Source organism: Camelus dromedarius, chromosome 2 (genome assembly GCF_036321535.1).
Source record: "Camelus dromedarius isolate mCamDro1 chromosome 2, mCamDro1.pat, whole genome shotgun sequence".
NCBI classification, from domain to species: domain Eukaryota; kingdom Metazoa; phylum Chordata; class Mammalia; order Artiodactyla; family Camelidae; genus Camelus; species Camelus dromedarius.
The window spans coordinates 14136750-14156545 of NC_087437.1; the positions used below are offsets into that span (position 1 = coordinate 14136750).

The 19796-nt window shown below is 39.1% G+C and overlaps 1 protein-coding gene, 1 long non-coding RNA gene and 1 other non-coding gene across 4 annotated transcripts in view; 1 reads left to right on the forward strand and 2 right to left on the reverse strand.

The window, feature by feature from the left end:
* Nucleotides 1-11571, reverse strand: part of NPHP3 (nephrocystin 3) — a 32405-nt gene extending 20834 nt beyond the window's left edge. For both annotated transcript variants that reach the window (XM_010987813.3, XM_064491203.1), the window contains exons 1-7: nt 11129-11571; nt 9327-9452; nt 8607-8757; nt 6702-6854; nt 5533-5666; nt 3933-4093; nt 1341-1497 (exon numbers count right to left, since the gene is read on the reverse strand). In XM_010987813.3, the coding sequence (XP_010986115.2) occupies nt 1341-1497; nt 3933-4093; nt 5533-5666; nt 6702-6854; nt 8607-8757; nt 9327-9452; nt 11129-11530 (1284 nt within the window). In that variant the 5' untranslated portion in view covers nt 11531-11571. The remainder of the gene's footprint in view (nt 1-1340; nt 1498-3932; nt 4094-5532; nt 5667-6701; nt 6855-8606; nt 8758-9326; nt 9453-11128) is intronic.
* Nucleotides 11572-11725: 154 nt separating this feature from the next.
* Nucleotides 11726-19796, forward strand: part of LOC116148140 (uncharacterized) — a 113730-nt gene continuing 105659 nt past the window's right edge. The window contains exons 1-2 of the long non-coding RNA XR_004131664.2: nt 11726-11865; nt 18625-18656. This is a non-coding gene — a long non-coding RNA (uncharacterized LOC116148140). The remainder of the gene's footprint in view (nt 11866-18624; nt 18657-19796) is intronic.
* On the reverse strand, nt 14694-14770 carry TRNAV-CAC (transfer RNA valine (anticodon CAC)). The gene has a single exon. It is a non-coding gene; the product is annotated as a tRNA-Val (tRNA).

Below are 19796 nucleotides of genomic sequence, written 5' to 3' on the forward strand. Positions count from 1 at the left end.
CTGAGGCAAGTTAAATAACTTGTTCAAGGTCACACAAGGGATTCAGGGTGAACAATGTTGCAAATAAAACACAAAGTATATTCTTTTTTTGCTTATGTGACCTAATTTTGTCTTTTGTATCATTTAGTATATATAATCTTCAAAATCCATCTTTATATCAGTAAATTCTACAAAACAAAAAAGCAAAGAAGTTTATTCCACATTTAAATTTACAATCATGGCAGAGAGATCTAATTTGACTGCTATATACAAAAATTCATTCTTCTAGTATACTAATTTTTAAAAGCAATATTTATAGGATAAATAGAATGAAAATAAGAAAGATGAACTAATACCTTTCCTCATGGGAGCTAGTGGACTAGGCTGAAACTAAAATAATTAAAACAAAGAATGAAATGGCTCTAGAGATTAACTATAATAAAAATGTACTCTTTTGTCTTAGACTCTTCACCATGTTATGCTGGCTGCAAGCTATCTTGTCAATACTAATTGATGTAAAGAGAAATGCTCGGATTCACATTTGAACTTATTTTCTACCTGGGTACAGAGAAATAGAAACTTCATCCAAATCCTAGAGTTGTTTTTGATTGTATTCTTGACATTGACTATAAACATTTACCAAGTTATCTCAGCGCTCAGTAATTCAAAGCCTGTAATCTCTGTTCTAAAATATATCCCACTATGCAACTAGGATGATCAGATCTTCCTCCCACTCCTCATTAGGTTTTGACTTTTCCAATGCTCTCAGGAAAGGTTATCATGGAAAGGCTCCTCCTTACACTAACCTTGGTGGACAGCAGATAGAAGGACTCTGTGCATGGGGAAAAAGTCCAGTAAAGAGCCTGATTTGTCCACTCACAGATCATTCTTTTTAGGCACATACTGCATTCTTTCTTTCTTTCTCTTAGTCCCCACGAATCTGCTAGGACATCTATCGGCTCTGTCAAAATGTACCCAGAATCATACCGCTTCCCATCACATCCTCTACCACCACCTTGGTCTGAGGCACCAGCATCCCTCACCTGCATGATGGCACCGCCCTCCCTCCAAACCAGTAATTCTCGACACGGTAGTCCGAGAGATCCTTGTCAGAACAGCTTATCTTCCTCTTTGCTTAAAGGCCTTCAATGGCTCCCCATCTCATTCTAAGTTAAAAAAACCAAGGTTCTTCAGGATCTGCTCCTGTGACCTCTCCTACTCGTCTCTTGTCACTACTCCCCTCCAGTTACGCTGCCTTCCTTCCTCTCCCCGAACATGCCGCTCACTCCCACCTCATGGCCTTTGCTCCAGCACCTCTCTCTGCCACGCTTGTTCTTAGAAAACAAATGTATGCATTTTACCTTGGCTTTGCTGGTCTTGTTCAGGTTAGAAACTTGATCAATCAGTTGCTGGACAGAGTCAGAACTGACTTCCCCATCCTCCAAACGATGATAAATTAACCGTGGTTTGCCTTCAGGGTTTTTCAGAAAAGCTTCTTCACAGTCCTCCAATAAAAAGCTAGATTGAAAATTAGTATTTCTTGTGCTAAACGGCACGGTGGCAGCAGTTAGTCAACTAACCTAAATGCCAAGAAGGAGGATTTACTACAACGACAAGTGGCCAGAAAAGGTCCAGCTGCCGAACAAGTGAAACTTTCCAACAATGGATGTTTTTATAGTTCTGTCTTAGCTTAAGTCTTAAAGCATAACATGTTCATTGTCAGACAATGAGAATAGGTATGATAAATTGTGTACTAAACTGAATTTTAAAACATGCCTAACTTTAAATTTTTTAATCTAATTAAAAAAAAAAAAACTTCTCAAAAATACTGTTAAACATGGCTCAAAATAGTGGACCAGACTCATGAGACTTTGCAAATAAATGGAAAACCTAACTCCATCTACAATTATGTAAATCTCAAGTTAACACACAAATACTATCAGCCTCAAGGTTTCAAGATTTTTCTCTTCTCTAGTCCTTTAGCCTTTACTCATCTAATAAATGATGTGAATCCTTATAAGCAAGATACACTATAAAAAAGATCCAGAGGTAGATTGGGAAAGATTAGAGAGCTAGTGAAAAATCATTTACTGTAGTAAAGGTTAAAAAAAATTCTAACTTTGTTACAATGTACTATAACTGCAGTGTACTATACCTATTTAAATTCTAGAAAAATCTTCAAACGAGCTACTAGCATTTCCTACACCACAGGAAAATTGTAAACAATAACCCGTCTCTTAAAAGCATTAAATGAAAGTTTGTCTAGAGAGGCAAGTTAGTGTGTATACATAGGGCAAAGCTATTACATGATTCAGAATTTGCATAAAAAATGAAAATACTAGCTCTAAGACAAAACAGAAGAAAAAACAAAATGAGGAAAAGAAAAAGAAAAAAACTGAAAAAAGGAAAAACAACATGGTTTTAAGGATTAAAAAATTAACAGGAGAAAAACAGCAAATGACATATACTACCACTGGAGATAAAATACTACCCAGACATTAAATAACAAAACAGGATATACTCTTAATAAATATAAAAATAAAACAGGAAAATAAAAGAGGGAGGGGAGGTAAGGAACCTCAACAAAAGGAAATCAAGTTGAAGGAGGCCTTAAATTCGTTTTGGGAGAAGGTTCCTTGACCAGGTGGTCCTCTGGCCACGTGGCCTCTGGCTAGAGTCTCAGGGTCAATGATGGATTACACTGCAAAGTGCCTGGTAAAGCTTAGGACTCCAAATACTTCCATACATAGTTCAAGTCAGAGCTGGTCCTCAATAAAAAAAAAACAAAAATGCTTTGAAAGGGTTAAATCCAATTAGCTAGCAAATGTAGAAAGAAAAATTAACCTCTGATTTAACCTATTTTGTCTTCTATGTATATATCTAACTGGTAAAAAAAAAATCTTTATTTGCAGACTAGACTCACCGGTGTGATAATATTCACATTATAAGAAAACTGCTCACTTTACTGAACTTAAAGTGATAAGCTCTTCAGATTTAAAAATATGATTTAACACCTATACAACAAGTGTTCACGTGCCTCTCAAAGAAAATAATGAAGGTAAATGCGGATTATTGAAATCAAGGATCACTACTATTTTCTGTAAAGGGCCAGCTGGTAAATTCTTTAGGCTTTGCTGGCCACACAGTCCCTGTTGTAACTACTCATCTCTGCTGCTGTAGTGTGAAAGCAGCTGTAGATAATACATATATCAATGAACATACCTGCGTTCCAATAAAATTTTACTTATAAAAACAGGTGGCTGACTGGATTTGGCTTGAGGGCCATAGTTTGTTGACTCCTGTTTAAAATTATCTTTAACAAGGACCTACTATATAGCACAGGGAACTATATTCAATATCTTATAATAAACTATAGTGGAAAAGAATCCAAAAAGAATATAGATATATATACATATATATGTATATGTATAACTGAATCATTTTGCTGTACACCAGAAACTAACACATTTAAATAACCTGTATTTCAATATTAAAAAATGATCTTTACATTCACGACATTAATCTTTTTTTAACTTTTTTCACTGAGTTATAGTCATTTTACAATGTTGTGTCAATTTCCAGTGTAGAGCACAATTTTTCAGTTATACATGAACATACATATATTCATTCATTGTTGCATTTTTTTCGCTGTGAGCTACCACAAGATCTTGTATATATTTCCCTGTGCTATACAGTATAATCTCGTTTATCTGTTCCTCATATGCCTGTCAGTATATGACGCTAATCTTATGACCTATCAAACAAGCCTAATAGTATGAAACTTTTAACTTTTTATTTTATTTAAGTATGAAAAGTCATAGAATTTACTGCATTTCATGGATTGTTTCTGATTATAAGAATCCAATTAGACCTTATCTTTCAAGTTCACTTGGCAATCTTAATTCTATTTACAAGTTTAACCCCTGTAATAAACTATAGAATTTTCAGCTTACCTCGGTAAAGTTAAATGAATGAATAAGATAACTAATGAGCTCTTCTCAATTTCCCATTTTCTTACAGTGAGGTATTGATTTTCAATATCTACTGGAAAATATACAGCATGGAAAAAATATCCCATTGTCTCACACATCCTCTTAAGTTTAGGTGAATAGTCCTAAAAACAAATTAAAATATATAAAAGCATAGCTTATTTAACTACAGATCTAGTCAGCTTTGCACTATTTAAAAGAGCATGCTTTAGAACAGGTATGTTGGATATTCTCTGATTTAAAATTTTAATATATATATAATCACATTTTAAAGACAATCTTTAAGAGAAAAGGCAAGTTTCTCTAGAAAATGAAAAGTAATAGCTTAGGCTTGGCTGTTTCCTCACTCAGAAAGTGATTTATCTCATAATAAAACTTAAAATAACAGGAGTAAAATATTAGGCTATTTTGCTTTGGAATTTAGTTATCTTTTTTATTATTATAAATGATTTGTTTATTGTTATAGGGTGGAAAATATAAATCCATAGATTAATATAGTAAAAAATTGTCCACCATGATCTATTAGAACACAAAAGCAAACAGATATAAAATAAAAACATGTTGGTTTATAACAAATTAATTTACTAAGTAATGATATTTATTATTATGCAATAAATTAGTAATTCCCTCAACATATGTATGAGAATAACCTATATTCAGTTAGTGAGTGGAACTTTTGGCTTGCAAAAATGTTTTATCTTTTTACCAAAATTGAGTATATCAAAAAAAGAAAGCTAAATGAATTTACTAGTCAACAATCTGGAGAGTGTTAATATAGCAGGTATAGCACGTGACATGCATATTTATTTAAAATTCAGTAGAACAGTAACTGACAAACTTTTTCTATAAAGGGCCAGATGGCAAATATTCTCACAAATTAATGACAGCTAAGCAACTTGGCTGTTTTGGCAGAGGTCTCTGTGGTCCATTTAGTCTCCATCATAATTTATTCTGCCACTGGTGTGAAGCAACCAGAGACAATACATTGAACATAGCTATGTTCCAGTCAAACTTTATTTACAGACAACAAAATTTGAATTTCATATAATTTTCACTTGTCAAAATATTACTCTTCTTTTGACTTTTTTTCAACTATTTAAAAATGTAAAAGCCAATCTTAGCTCCGGGTCATACACAAACAGGCTGCAGGCCAAATTTGATCCACAAGCTGCAGTTTGCTGACCCTTACCTTAGATTAACCCCAATGGCTGCCTTGAAAATTAAGAACCATGACAAGGATTAAATTTTATTATAACCTAAAACAGATTCAGGATAGGGCTGGCAGGTTTTAATTAAAGCAGGCACCACCAGTAAGGGTCTTAAACACTATGGAGAATGTATAATGAAGCATTCAAAAGCATAAAGTTCCAAGGCTTTAATTTGAACATATTGATAATATTGAGTAAGACTTTTTCTTAAGAAAAGCCCAGGATGCTTCCTGCTCTTTAAGACATAATCTAGTAGATAATAAAATGCTTGGTTTAGATGTAGTAGTATCATCAACAGGACACAATATTAACTTGTATTTTAAATCAGTGAATACAGAATTTATAAATGTCCTCACCTTAAGGAAAAGATCCATTTCGGGCTGAGTTTCATCTGTACAAATAAGGTAACATCTGACAGTGTTACTCCACAGAGAATGCGAAAACAGCGGGGTAACTTGTAATAAACTAGCTACAGCAATATCCCAGTCATCTGAAAATAAAATTTCTCATCAGTTCCTGAAAAAACTTACTAGAAAACATTTGACAAGATGATTCCCCAAAAGTTAAAAAAAAAACACAACAGGCATCATAGAATGAAATCTGATCTCATTTGCAATACTGAAGTAGCTTCTAGAATAACATCTCAGAAGGCAATCAGTCCTCTAACCCCAAATTCTATCCTGAGGCTTAAAGCAATCAATGTCACTAGTTGTCTTTGCTGGTGTACCCATGGCTCCAATCAAATGACAGGGAACTAGGCTACATGGGCTGTTCAGTCAGTTTGCTCCTCGAGGAGAGCCTACATTCCCACTGGCCTATGGTTTTACCAACTTATTATTCTTGAAATATACTGAGTCAAAAAGAAAGTTCAAGAATGGCATAAAAAGAAAAGTAATCAAATGATAGTGAATGAATATTCTGAAACATATTTGGCTAATTCAAAAGGCATAGTTAAAAATGATTTTCATTTTGCTAAAAGATAAATAATTTCATAGTTTTAAGAAAAGTAAAGCTACTTATCACATCTCAGATCTGTGGTGGTATTTAAGTTCTGAACAGATCCTAAGAGCTGTTTTGGATATCAAATTATATAAAAATAGTGAAAATATTCTTTTGATAAAAATACTGTATTATATAACTGAGGTTTTGTATTCTACTCCACAAACTGCTCTAACTTTCAACACCGTCAAAGATGCAGAGCGAAAGATTAAAAACTACTGTTTTTCAGTTAATCTACGTTAGACTCTCACTGCTCTACTAAAATACTGAAGAATTCAGACCAGCAGTTCAGTTATTAGAACCCACTGGCCAGTCTGACTGGGGAGCACCCTCTGATCCTGCTGTGAATTACGTAACTTCATTATCCCTGGTCAGTGACAAGCACCAATACGTGACGGTTTAACAGTGGAAGACTCCCAGAACACAAATCTCATGCTCTGCTGATGGTAGTTTTCCCAGCACACGATTATAGCACACAAACAGTCACTACTATTAACCAAGGTAATTGGCAAATGGCGTGTGTTACCTCTGTTGACATTAGCAAAGGGTCCTTCTACATCTATAGAACTATGGGCGAACTCAGGGCCCCGAAAGGACTGCTGAAGTTGGATCATGCTCCCAATCGAAGGCTCACTTCCCAAGGCTCCACCGGACCAATATTCACACTGGGTTCCAGCAGCTGTAAAAGTAAGAGATTTCATCTGATGAAAATCAAACTAGGTAGTGAAATTTCAAAAACTTATCATATATACTTAATAGGATTTCTAATTTAAAAAATAGTACAATATTGTAAATACAACAAATGTTCAAACTGATTCTGAATTCAAAACAATGATTTTAAAAGTACTTTACCATCAACTTCTGGCAAGTTCTACAGTGGTGGTTATCATCTCAAATTTAAAAAGGGGATTAAAAAGAGAAAATAGATGAAAAGAAATTACAAATACAATAACCAAAGGAATTATAATAACAGAGAGAAGTGAAAAACATTCGCCCCAGCCACGAAAATTCTAAGAAACATTTCTAGCTATATGATTTAGGTATCGATGTAAAAGTTGAAGGAAAGAATTTCAAAGGAAACCTATTACTGGCACACTGGTAATTAATATTGGTAATCTATTAGGATGTAAGCTAAGCATATAAAGAGTACATTCTCTTTAACCTAACAGAGCAATAAAATTAATGTCTTAATCAATAGGTATTTATGAACATGTTGATTTTTTAAATAAGTATTATTTGCCAGAATAGTTGCATGGCATCCTTGACTAACTATAAAGTAAACTGGTATTTGAGCTAAATCTCTGGCAAAACTGAGAGTATTATTTGTAGATTTTTGAACTTCAAATGAGTGGCATTCCTTCAGGCATTTCTTCTTCAGGTTTAAATCAAAATATGAAGACCTGGGAGGAAATATTAACTTGTTTTTTATTAATTTGCCAAGAGAACTAGAATATTGAAACACTGTATGTTTTAACATATGTCAATACTGAAATAATCACTAAGACTAACGTGGGGGCATAAAAGCATCTTCTTAGTCACTCTAAGCCATTAAGAATCACTTCATTTTTTTCTCAGAAGTTAGTAACAAAAGTCCCAGGATGCTGGTCAGATTCCAGCGGTACTAAAATACAAATTAAGAGGGAATTATCAGTTGCTGTATTTCACTCCAAAATATATCAGTTTGTATATACATGGAGAATGACTGCATTTTTCCACTGCATTTAAAACAGAGTCTTTTTCTTTTTCCAATATCAATCGCACCTCATTAGTATTTCCTTAAAGCATGGTGGACCCTTCATTCTGTAATTCCAGATTTTTCTTTATTTCTAGAAAAAACGTACTTCTTATGTTTAATTACAAAATAAAAACTTGAAAAGTATTTCACAAAACTGCATTGGAACCCACTCAATGAAATATTATGCAGATATTCTGACAGTTGTAAAGAATACATCAATTATGTAGAAAAACATGACAGAGACTACTGACTGTCGTCCAATATCTCTTCTCCCCCTCTTCCTTCAGTAACCCAACCCCAAACTTAATGTGGATACATGGCTCTCCTGCTAATGATCACACTTTCCAATCTTCCTAGGAGTAGGAGTCATCTGTGCATCTTTTAGATTGTGCTTTCGAGGGAAGTAATGTATTCCCCTCCCTCTCTCCCTGGTTAAAATGCAGATGTGATGGTGGGACCTGGAGGAGCTATCTTAGACCAGAGAGAGAAGCTATGGGTTAAGGTCAGCAGAGCAATAAGACAGAAGGAAGCTCAACCTCTACAACATCATGGACTTCATGGAAAAGAGCTGTTAGAGCAGCTGAGAAAGAAAGACAAAGTGCAACTCTATCTGTAACAGCAATTGCTTAAAAGGATTCAAAGTTGGCTCTACAGGATCATTACATTCAAGATATTATACATAGGAAATAAATTTACCAGTAACATCTGTACAGTTGTCATCTGAATCAGACTCCCCAGGATCAAATACTTGGATCCCCTGAGCCTGTAGCCTCTGAAGTTTGCTCTCCAACTCTCGCTTGGCCCTCAATAAATCCTGAATTTCATTCTCCTTGGTCTCCCTAAAAATCTTGAAAAGAAAGATTTTAATTTTGAAACCCTTTTCCATAATCAAAAAGCAACTGTGTCATCAACTTCTAAGGGAAAATTCTTTTATTCATAAAATCAACATTCATTTGGTCCTTGATTGCCTCTTTTATAGGATGAATAACTTGAGTACCTCTACATCGCTGTTTTGTAACTGGAACCCGCTGGAATTCCAGCAGGATGCGTGTTTATGATGTGGGGCTGTCCAATGCAGTACCAGAGGTTTAGCAAATTTGTCCCCCTCCCACTAAATGCCAGTACTGCCCTCCCATACAAAACGTCCCCAAACATTTCTAAATGCCTTCCCCTAATAAAAACACTTTTTTTTTCAAAATCTCTATTAAAATGTTCACTTCCATATCTTTTCTTTGAAACTCTCAAGTTTACCTGGTCCAGCTAAAAAATGTAAAAAGTGCTTTAGTCTAGTTCTTACAACTTGCATGACTGCTTCAACAACTATTTCTATTTATTCATCGCAGCATTATATGAACTTTTAAAACATAACTGTTTTTATTCTGTGTCACTTTGGGGATAAAAATGTATGAAATTTACCTTGAATTGTCTTTTAACTTTATCTCTGTCATGTTCAAATGTAGCTGCTCTCTCCATTGCTTGGTATTTTGCTTCTAAAGCACTTTCCTTTTCCCGAAGTATCTTCTGGTAAGTTTTCTGAAGTGCCTGGAATAATTTATCTTGTTATTTCTAACAAAAATAACATGCCTCTTGAACTTTATATTATCTTGCATACATATTACACATCTTAGAATTCTAACAATCTACTTATTTTTTACCAGTGATCAAGAACTGCATATTGCCATTTTATTCAAACACATAAAAAAATGCAAATATGCTTAAATTATAGTAGATGAAGACACTTAACATTACGCCTTCAATGGAAATGAATACTTTTTCTTTGAAATACTGCACTAGTTCTTAATCTTCCCTACACCTGTTCTCCATCTTTAACAAAAAGTACAATTTGTAAAGCTTAACCTGAAGGATAATTAATTCTGAGACTCCACGCCTTTCTCATATTGCTATCTCCAGAGCCCTCGCAGTGCCTGACACACAGCAGGCTTCCCATAAATGTGTGATTGAATGGGTTAAATAAATACAGAAAAGGTTTTCTTAAAGCCTAGATAAGTGAAAAAGGAAAGGGTTACGTGAGGAATCAGGATTGGTAATAGGAATAACCTGGGACTGGGACATATGTCAACACTTTAGTGCACTCTGCCCTGGTTGGTGCAGCCTTCTTGTCCACCGCCACCCCACAGTCCTTTGCAATATGCAGTGTCCACTGAACAATGGTTTGGATGGAAATCAGATGTCTGAAATGTCTAAGTCCATTTCATATATGCAAGTGCATTAAGACTGCCCAGTAGGAAATTGCTAAGACAACAGATAAACTGCTTATGTCTTCCCAGATAATAGTGCTAACTATACAACCGCTAACAGGAGTGGGTGTGTTAACTAGAATGCCGAGTCTAGAAGGAAGAAGTCTTCTTTCTTTTAGAAAAATCAGCCTGAGGTATTTATTCTATTCCTACTGTAATGAGCCCAGGAATACCTGGGCTGTCCATAAGTTTCTCCCACAGCAAATATAGAGAGCAAGCTTAGAGGGGCCCCCAAAAGATGGCACAAAGTCTCACAACTTTGCCCACAGAAAAATACCCTTTTGCTTTATATACTATTTTAATTAGTTTAAATGGATCTACTACAGGGAGTGTAGGCGATAATTGTTTTTTGAGTAAATTAATCAAAATCAAAGGGCATTTGACTACACCTAGAGAACGTTTTCAACTAGAGCAGTTAAGCAGGAGGCTTCCAGAAAATTTCACTTCAAGATCATTAAACCCCAAGAGCTATGGAACTTCACAAAGAAATTGGAGGTATGTAAAAATTGTGTGTGGGGGCGGCAGGGGGTTTTAAAAGTCCTGGGAAGCGTTTGATGAGTTGCTTCAACAGATGTCACCAGTCTTTTGTGTATATGTGTGCCCCGTGTGGACCTACTTCCCTGGAGATTGGCATTTGCTGCTTCAGGACACTTTCAGGCTAATTGCTTCAGTGTCCGGAGGCATGGCCAGAAACAGAAAGGGGGAGGAGGTTTAGTTAAGCAATCAGTTTAGACCCCAAGACAATACGTCCCCTGAAACTAAAATTCTGAGCAGCTTCTGCTCAACTTTCCAGACTTTCTCGGTTTGGAGATGAGACAGGATGGACGAGGGGCGGAGTCAGGCATCCAGGGTCCAGCTGGCAGTGCGGCCAAGCGGCTGCGGGGCCGTGGGCAGGCCGCCCCGGGCTTCACTTCCCCGGGTGTCGCGGTAGTCCCTGAGGAGCGCCCGGCCCCGCATTACCTGCAGCTCGGCCCGCAGCCGCTTGTTCTCTGTGTCCAGCTTGGCCTCACGGCGGCCCATGGATAACAACTCCTGGTTCTTGCTGACCCGGAAGATCTCGTACTCCTTCTTCAGCCGCTCGTACTCGGCCGCCGCGTACTCCAGCTCGGGCACCGACGAGCCAGTGGACTTGAAGCTGGCCCCCAGCAGCCCGCCGCCGCCCGCCCCGCGGGGCAGCGACCCGGGCCCGGCCCCCGCCGCCGCCGCCGCCACTCCCGCGCCCCGGCGGAACGAGCTGCGCAGCAGGCGGGCCTTGGGCTTCACCTCCACCGGGATCTCACAGGCCTCACCGCCGCCCGCCCCGTAGGTGTCCTCGATCACCTCCCCGCCCGCAGGGCTCACGAGCGACGAGGCGGTCCCCATGGCGCCAGCGGCCGCAGCTACTTGCCAGCAGGGTAGCAGGAGGGGGCGGGACGGGACGAGCGGGGCGGGGCGGGGCAGCAAGAGGGGGCGGGACGGGACGGGCGGGGCGGGGCGGGCAGCAGGAAGGGGCGGGGCGAGAAGCTAGAGGAGGGACGGGCTGACGAGAGGGACAGGGCGGGGCAACCTGGAAGGACAGGGCGAGGGCAGGGTGGCTGGGCGGGGCGAGAGGAACGGAACTGATGGGGCGGGGCAGCAGGACTGGGCGGGGCGGAGAGAGAAGCGTGGAGCCGGCCGGACTGCCATTGCGTTACGTCAGGGCCCACAAGCGAGCGCAAGTAGGTTTTACTCCGCTGACTCTACGTGTCTGGAGGCTTGCGGACCGGCGCGTGCCTCGCAGGGAGCGCTGGCCTGGGTCCGCAGTTGGTCCACCCGGGCTGTTGCTGTTTCTGTCTTGCCGCCGCTGCTGACCCAGCGCTCCGCTCCTGAGGCAACTGGGAAATCTGAGAAATTATTGAGCGGCTGCTGTGCGCCTTTCGTTGCGTGTCTCTCAGTAGGCGTGCAGTTGTAATGACCTCAGGGAGACATAGGACCAGCCAAGACAATGCTTTTAGGCTTTGCATCCTGAGATCCCCATGGACAATCCTTAGACAAGGTGAGGGTTTGACTTTTTGCAACAAAGGACTGTGGAGACCGCGCATCAGAGGAACTATGAGGCATCTCACCAAATAAAGGGAAAGGTAGAATATTACAGTGTTTGAGGAGAGAGGTGGGGGAACTGTTTTAGGCTTTTAAGTCAGGGAAAGAACCGAGTTGGCATCTGCTCTCTTACCCTGTCTTGTGTTCTCTGCCCCTCCGCTGAGTTTCTGTCCTCTCCAGGTTTGGAGCCCTGGGAAAGAGGACAGGCGAAGGGGCAGGAAATACTTCATTTGATTGACAGCTTGGTGAGCTGGATATAGGTGCTCTTTGGACTTGGAGAACTGTTAAAGCTCCTTCTCACAGGGAGTTTTGTAAGTTCTTCAGAGACCCCTCTCCCTCTCATAACTGGAAGTCTTTAATCTTCAGTTCCCTTGACCCGGGCTGGTGCAGCCCTATTCCAGCTATTGCTCACTCCTTCCCCAGGATCCTCTCCACTGATGTTTGTCCATCCCCATAGGGTCCCTCTTGGACAGATGCAAGATGATCCAGGGTATTTCACTTGTCCATGGGGCCTACATCTGATCTACAGGTGCTACAGGTCAGGTTTCTTGTGAAGCAGACTCAGATGGAGATAACCATGGCGTATGTTTTTTGGGGAGTCCCCTTGAGATCAACACCTGTAGAAAGAGAGGGAAAAAAGAAAAGTTGATCAGCGGGAGAAGTTGAGCTACTGGGACTTCTGAAGCTGGGATGGCCCTGCAGAGTTGTCCTAAATTGGGGTGGGGGATAGGACCTTATACAACTATACCAGTTAGTCATTAGCTCTCTTCAGCCAGAGCAGTCCCAGTGGAGACTGACAGTAGAGGACTGCCTGCTGACATCACTTACAGTGGCTGGAGGAACAAGTCTTTCAGGCATCACAACATCTACCACAACAGGAAGCACAATCTTCGCCTCAAAGAACTGTGGGAATGCAGCCCAGTTCTCACTCCCTCCATCAAAGTAGCCAGTCCCTTCCCTTACCCTTTAGATTTTCTTCAGGAGGAAGTCAGACACCAGGCCATTGTGTTCTTCAGACTTCAAGAGATACATATTAACTTCTTCAGGTAGTCTCCTGGGATAAAAGAGAACGTTCCCACCATCAAGTATCTCAAGAACGTCTCTCTTTTAAAGACCTTTTCTGATCTCTAACTTCTAATTGTTGTACCCTCAAGCTGAATCAGCGGTTTAAGGATCCTTCACTAAGTTTCAGACCATCTCCTTTGGAAAATTATGCATATTAGTCTTGTACCTCCTTTGGAATGTGCATCCTTAGAGACTTCCATTATTATGTTTGAGTAATAAAATTTAAAACCATCACCCATTTCTTCCAAACCAAGAAGAAACTAAACTAACTTCCCACAGCTTGTGGAGTAAATTCAGATTCTGCAGCCTGAAACAAGTGCCCTGAAGCAGTGACCCCCCCACCTCTCATCTATCCAGTAACTTCCGTCTCCCCACATTCCTCTACCCAAATCTTGTTGATTTTCTTCTCCTCCTCATACCAACATAGTTTCTATTTCCTTTCAGTATTCTGCCCACCCTCATTTCTTTCAAAGTGTAGCTTCTTTCTCTAAGAAACTTTCCCTGGATAATCATACTTTTCAGGAGTTTATTATATCAATCATTTCAATTCAGTAATCTTTGCCTGTGTGCAGAGTACTGTGCTTGATTGTTTTCCTGACCTTATCCTTCATTAATTGTGTCTACATTCTATCCATCTGGGTTTTTTGGTAGTTGTTATTGTGATTATTCCATTTGTTGCTTAGATTCATCACCAGCAACCCTTACTGAGCTCTGCTAAGAACATAACGTAGTTAGTGCAAATGACTGATGACCCAGAGAGATGTCAGATGTGGCCCTGTCCTCAAAAAGCATAGAGGTTGTCACTGCCTTCCTTAATAAACTTTACTTAGTTTTGCGGATGCCCCAAAACTCAAAACCAGGTTTGGTGAGATCATGGAGGCTTCCCCCTATATAGTGATTACTGGCTGTCTTTCTTATCAAAGACTGTATGCAAAAATTTAGCATGCATACTGACCTTGGGTAACTGTTGGTTAATGCATAAGTGACCTAAATGAGAGAGTGAGCACAGAGGTGATCAGTTACAGGGTGCTAGCTGGTATTTAGTATAATAGTGAGATTGGCTTCCAACATATTTCTTAATCCTAAAACATCACAGAATTTACTCCAATTTCCAGCCTCATAATTTGTTTCCCTTGTTTATGTTGTATTGAATTTAACCAACAAACCTCAGTCTGCATTTTGAAAGGATAACTCTGAATATAGAACTTTGATGAGGAATAATGTCTATGGAAGGCAGCTTATGACTGATTAAAGATGGCTACAAAATTTTTAATACTCTTTCCATTTAAAAAACATTTTAAAAAGTTTTATTCCTTTTGTTTTATTTGTTTATTTTTGTCTGTGGGTTATTTTGGGGCCGGGGGGAGTAGTTAGGTTTATTTAATTTATTTAAATTATTTTTTGGTAGAGGCACTGGGGATTGAACCCAGGACCTCATGCCTGTGAAGCACGTGCTCTACCACTGAGCTATACCCCACCCCCCTAATATTCTCTCCATTGAAAAGTGAGGTTTATGATGAGGACAGGCTACATAATTTGTGGGTCTCAGTACAAAATGAAAATGCCCTTTGTTCAAAAATTTTAAATAACTTCAAGATGGCAGAGCATTAAACTAAGCATGGGGTCCTTTTGAGTTCGGGTCCCTATGCAACTGCACTTGTGGTTCTACAAAGGGCTGGTTGCACACCCATGACTACAGCCCATTTCTGACTCTTCCCCCTTGAATCTGGTTGGGCTTTGTGACTGCTTTGACCAGTAGAGATGACACTGCCAGTTTCTGAGCCCAGGACTTGAGAGAATGGCAACTTCCACTTCCTTTGTCTTGGAACAGTCTCAACAGCCTTGAGCTGCCATGTAAGGAGACCTACTACCCCAACCAAGACTGCCAGACTGGAGAGGTGTGTAGGCATTCCAGGTGACAGGCCCAGTGGGCCCAGCCTTCTAGCCAAGGTATGTGAAGTGAAGCATGTTGGACTCTTCAGACCAACCTATTTGCTAGTTATATACCACTAAGTGACTAAGTGACTTCAGTCAGCACCACAGGGAGAACAGAAGAATCACCTAGCTTGACCTTGGCCCAAATTCCTGGCCCACAAAACCATGAGATGTAATAAAATTGTTGGTTTAAGCCAATGAATTTGAGAATAATTTCTTCTTTCACCCAGATCAAGAGAAACATTTCCCCACATTTGGTCAAGGTAGCTTGTAAAATTAATAAGCAGTGTTGCTGCCTTTTTAAAAACATGTGATTTGTAGAATAAATACCATTTGTGTAGGTAAGTGTGTGTGTGGTTCATACTATGAATATCAATCAGTTGGGACATTTGTTAAAAACTGAAATCCACCGAGTTTTAATTTCTGAGACTAGAACTTGCCAATTTGTAAGTTTAGTTAGCTCCCAGGTGATATGTACTTTAAGATCTCAGAACCACTGAGATTGCATAAAAACTGTGGCTCGTGGCTGGGGATGATCTAATTCCTTCCACTCAAAGTGTGGTCCACACATAGCAGCATCAGCATCACCCTGAAGCTGGTTAGGAATCATTCTCAGATTTCATCACAGACACACTGAATCACAGTGTGCACATCTTTTTAGATCCATAGGTGATTTGAATATACCTTAAAATTTGAGAAACACTGCTGTGGAAAAATGATTCTTAACCTTGGTTACACATGTCGACTGAAAAAAAAAAAAAAGCACAACATGAGAATTGTGAGTTAAGTTTTATTTGGGGCAAAGTAAGGACTACAGTCAGGGAGATAGCCACTCAGATAGCTTGAGGAACTGCTCCCAAGAGGTAAAGAGGGAAGTCAGTATATATGTGATTTTGGTGAATGTGGGTACCTGCAGCCAAGCACACATTTTGGCAGAGTTGCTGCTGTTGTCTTTGTTAATATTTTAGTGCCTTTCTAGATATGAGAAAATGCAAGAAATTGGGCTCATAAAATCTTCCCCAGAAAAATATCTGACTATCTGAAGGTCTATTCTGCCAGTTTTCCCAGAGCACAGAGTGCCTCATTCCTGATCACTGCCCTGAACTCCTTTCAGGGTGTGTTGAAGGTCAGTGACTGCAGCAGCTAGAGACCTAATCCTTGTAGAGGCAGATGGCAAGTGACAATTTTTAGATGGGACATGGTAAAATTACTTGGAGAGCTTAAAAAAAAAAAAATTCTGCTGCATGAGGCTCTCCCCAGACGAGTAGGATCAGAAAATACAGGAGTGGAGATCTGGCCATCATTATGTTATAAAAGGTCCTCGGAGGGTTTTAATCAATAGTCAAGGGGGAAAGCCACCGTTCTCATCCTCTGCTGTCTCATTATTGCCTAATATGTGTGCAGTACCCTTTGGTAACCATCTTTGTGTATGTCTGCATGCATCTAGATTCCTATTTAAACTTTCTTTCCTTTCATCACAGTTCATCATAATGAGTGCACATGTGATTTTGACCATATGGATAGTATTGTGCTTCAATTTGGGAGATGCACATGGCATCATGAATGGCCGAAATATCCCCAAGAAAATGTATCCCCTTAGGAGTAAATGACTGTCTAATTAGACATGCTACATGGAGTCACAGTTTTTGAAGAGAAAGGAACTTTACAGAAGGAAGAGATTCTAATTCTCATTAAAATGCCAACCTTCTCTCAGGCCATTTAGTCTTGCTCAGTTCTACTGAGTGAACTGGTTCCTAAAGTCCCTAGCTACAGTCTGTAGTGACTGATTTCAGGAGTTGATTAACATTGGGGGAACATCTAATCTGATTAAACGTCTGTGGTTTAACATTTATACCATTAGGGGGCAGTATAACTCAGGAAAAAATTGGTAGTTTGTATATACAGAAGAGAATCATCTTTCTCATATAAAGATAAAGATTGTAAGAATTCAGTCCAGGTATTGTTATTTTCAGTAGTGATCACCTATATTGCTTTATTTAGTTCCCGCCACTAATAATAACATGACTCTGGAAATTAGTCCTGAAACAGACAAGAGCAGGGGTCTGCAAACTTTTTCTATAAAGGAATTGATTGTAAATAATTTACATTTTATGGGCCATATGGTCTCTGTCTCAATTACTCAGCTCTGCCATTATAGCACAAAAACAGCCATCCACAGTACATAAATGAATGAGCATGTCTGCATTCCAGTTAAACTTTATTTACAAAAACAGGTGGCAAGGTTAGATTCAGCTTGAAGGCTGTAGTTTGCTGACCCCTGAACTGACCCCTGAACTAGAGGTTTCAAACCAGGATAATTTTCAGAAGTACCTGGAGAGCTTGATAAAAATTTAGAGTCCTGAACCCCACATCAAATCTACTGAATCAAAATATCTATGGATGAGGTCCAGGCATCTGAATTTTTTAAAGTTACCACATATTCTGAAGGAACTGCTAATCTAGCAATCATTAGGCCAAAATAAAGTTCTCCTTTTATGGAATTATAAGGTCCTCCTTGGCATATTGTAATATTTTCAGTCTCTGAATAACTATCCATGATGTAAAAGGTGTAAATGTAGGGCTTAGGCTCAGATTTCCTCTGTGGGTACTCTCAAAGCACACCAGAGAAGGTCTCATTCCCAGATAAATGTTTGTATTAAGCCGCAGGTTTGGGGGTTGTTTTGTTCCATGGCACTTCGCAGCCTGTCCTGACTGATAGAGAGCCGTGCTGAGTGAGTCCAAACAGGGAAGGGAGGAGATTGAAGAAAATGGAAAAAGAGGAAGGAAGATTGTGGAGAGATGGTAGAATGTTGTGCAGTACTTCCCCTGAAATGTTCCAAATCTTCAATAAACGTTCACCCTCACAAAAAGATTGCTGTGATTGGATTTTTTTTGGTATTGAAGTATAGTCAGTTTACAATGTTGCATCAATTCCTGGTATACAGCATAATGTTTCAGTCACACATATACAGACGTACATTCCTTTTCATATTCTTTTTTTTTAATTAAAGTATTGTCAGTTTACAATGTTGTGTCAGTTTCTGGTGTATATCATAATAGTTCAGTCATACATATACATACATATATTTGTTTTCATATTCTTTTTCTCCATAGGTTACTACAAGATATTGAATATAGTTCCCTATGCTATACGAAAGCAACTTGTTTATCTATTTTATATATAATAGTTAGTATCTGCAAATCTCAAATTCCCATTTATCCCTTCCAACTCCCTTCCTCCCCTGGTAACCATCAGTTTGTTTTCTATGTCTGTGAATAAATTTCTGTTTCTGTTTTGTAAATAAGTTTATTTGTGTGTGTGTGTGGTTTTCTTTTTTTTTTTTTAGATTCTACATATGAGTGATATATGATTGGATTTTTGATTTTTTTTTTCCTAGAAATCGGTGAAGAGGAAGAGTTTAATGCCTAGGTGAGTACAAGAGTGAAACAAAGGCAACACGCACAGGTGCAGTGGAAGGGAAGTTGACATAAGAATATTTTAAGTATGGAGTGTCCATTCCTCACGAGCTGTGTTCTCTGTGGGTAGGGTTGCCCTGGGCTGCTTCATCTTGGACTAAGGAAATGTATGGATCTATCAGAGGCCATGATTTAAAAAGAGCTGCAGTGGATCTTGTTAAGAATATGATATCAAATATATTTACTTGTGGTTCTAAAGCGTACGTCACTTTTTGGACGTTTGTTTAACAAATAAAGCAGGTCTATTTTTCTGTAGCAGAAGCAACTTCTAGGATGCAGGAAGCCATGTATTTCTTGCTTTCTGAGGGATGTCCTTTTGTTTCTGAAATTTAGGGCTATTCTCCCCCTTACCTTCCTCCCCGTTCATGTTCAACTGTGCAGTTAAATATAACCTTAGTTTCTTTTATGGAACCACCCATGCCAAATCTGGTAGCCAGTGCCCACTTCAGGCTGTCATTAGTGACATCACTTCTTACCCATACTCATGACCCTCATGACAGGAAGCAGGCAAGGAGCCAGATTTAATCAGCCCCCACAGAGAAGAACTGAAGTCTTCACTACTGCATACATTTGATAAAGGAATTGCCTTCTCTGACTTGAGTCAGATACTGGGGCATTAGCAGAGGTCTGTGGTTGCAAGAAAAATAACTATATTTCTTCACAAGTAGTATATGGATAGTATTTAGTATTTGAACCTTAGTTTCTCAAGAGACAATGTTAGACAAGGTGGTTATTGTTTCAGCTCAGCATGCAGAATACTATTTATGGTAAGTGCAGAATAAAAATAATTTTAACACCGTTGTATTATGTATTCTGTGAAATCACACTTCCAGCATATTAACTCAGATTATCTAAGAATACATCCATCCTCAGGTTATGAAATCTTTGCTGTCACCCCTGTTCATGTTTGTGGCCCTCTGTAGGTATGAAGAGGTTACCTACAGAAGGAAGTGATAAAGAGTGGAGAAGTAGTAAATTAAATAGAGAATAGGAAAGCTATAGAAAAGATCAACAAGACTGAGAGTTGGTTCTTTTGATAAAACTAGCTAGACTAAGAAAAAGAGAGAGAAGACTCAAAGAAAACATAGAGGCT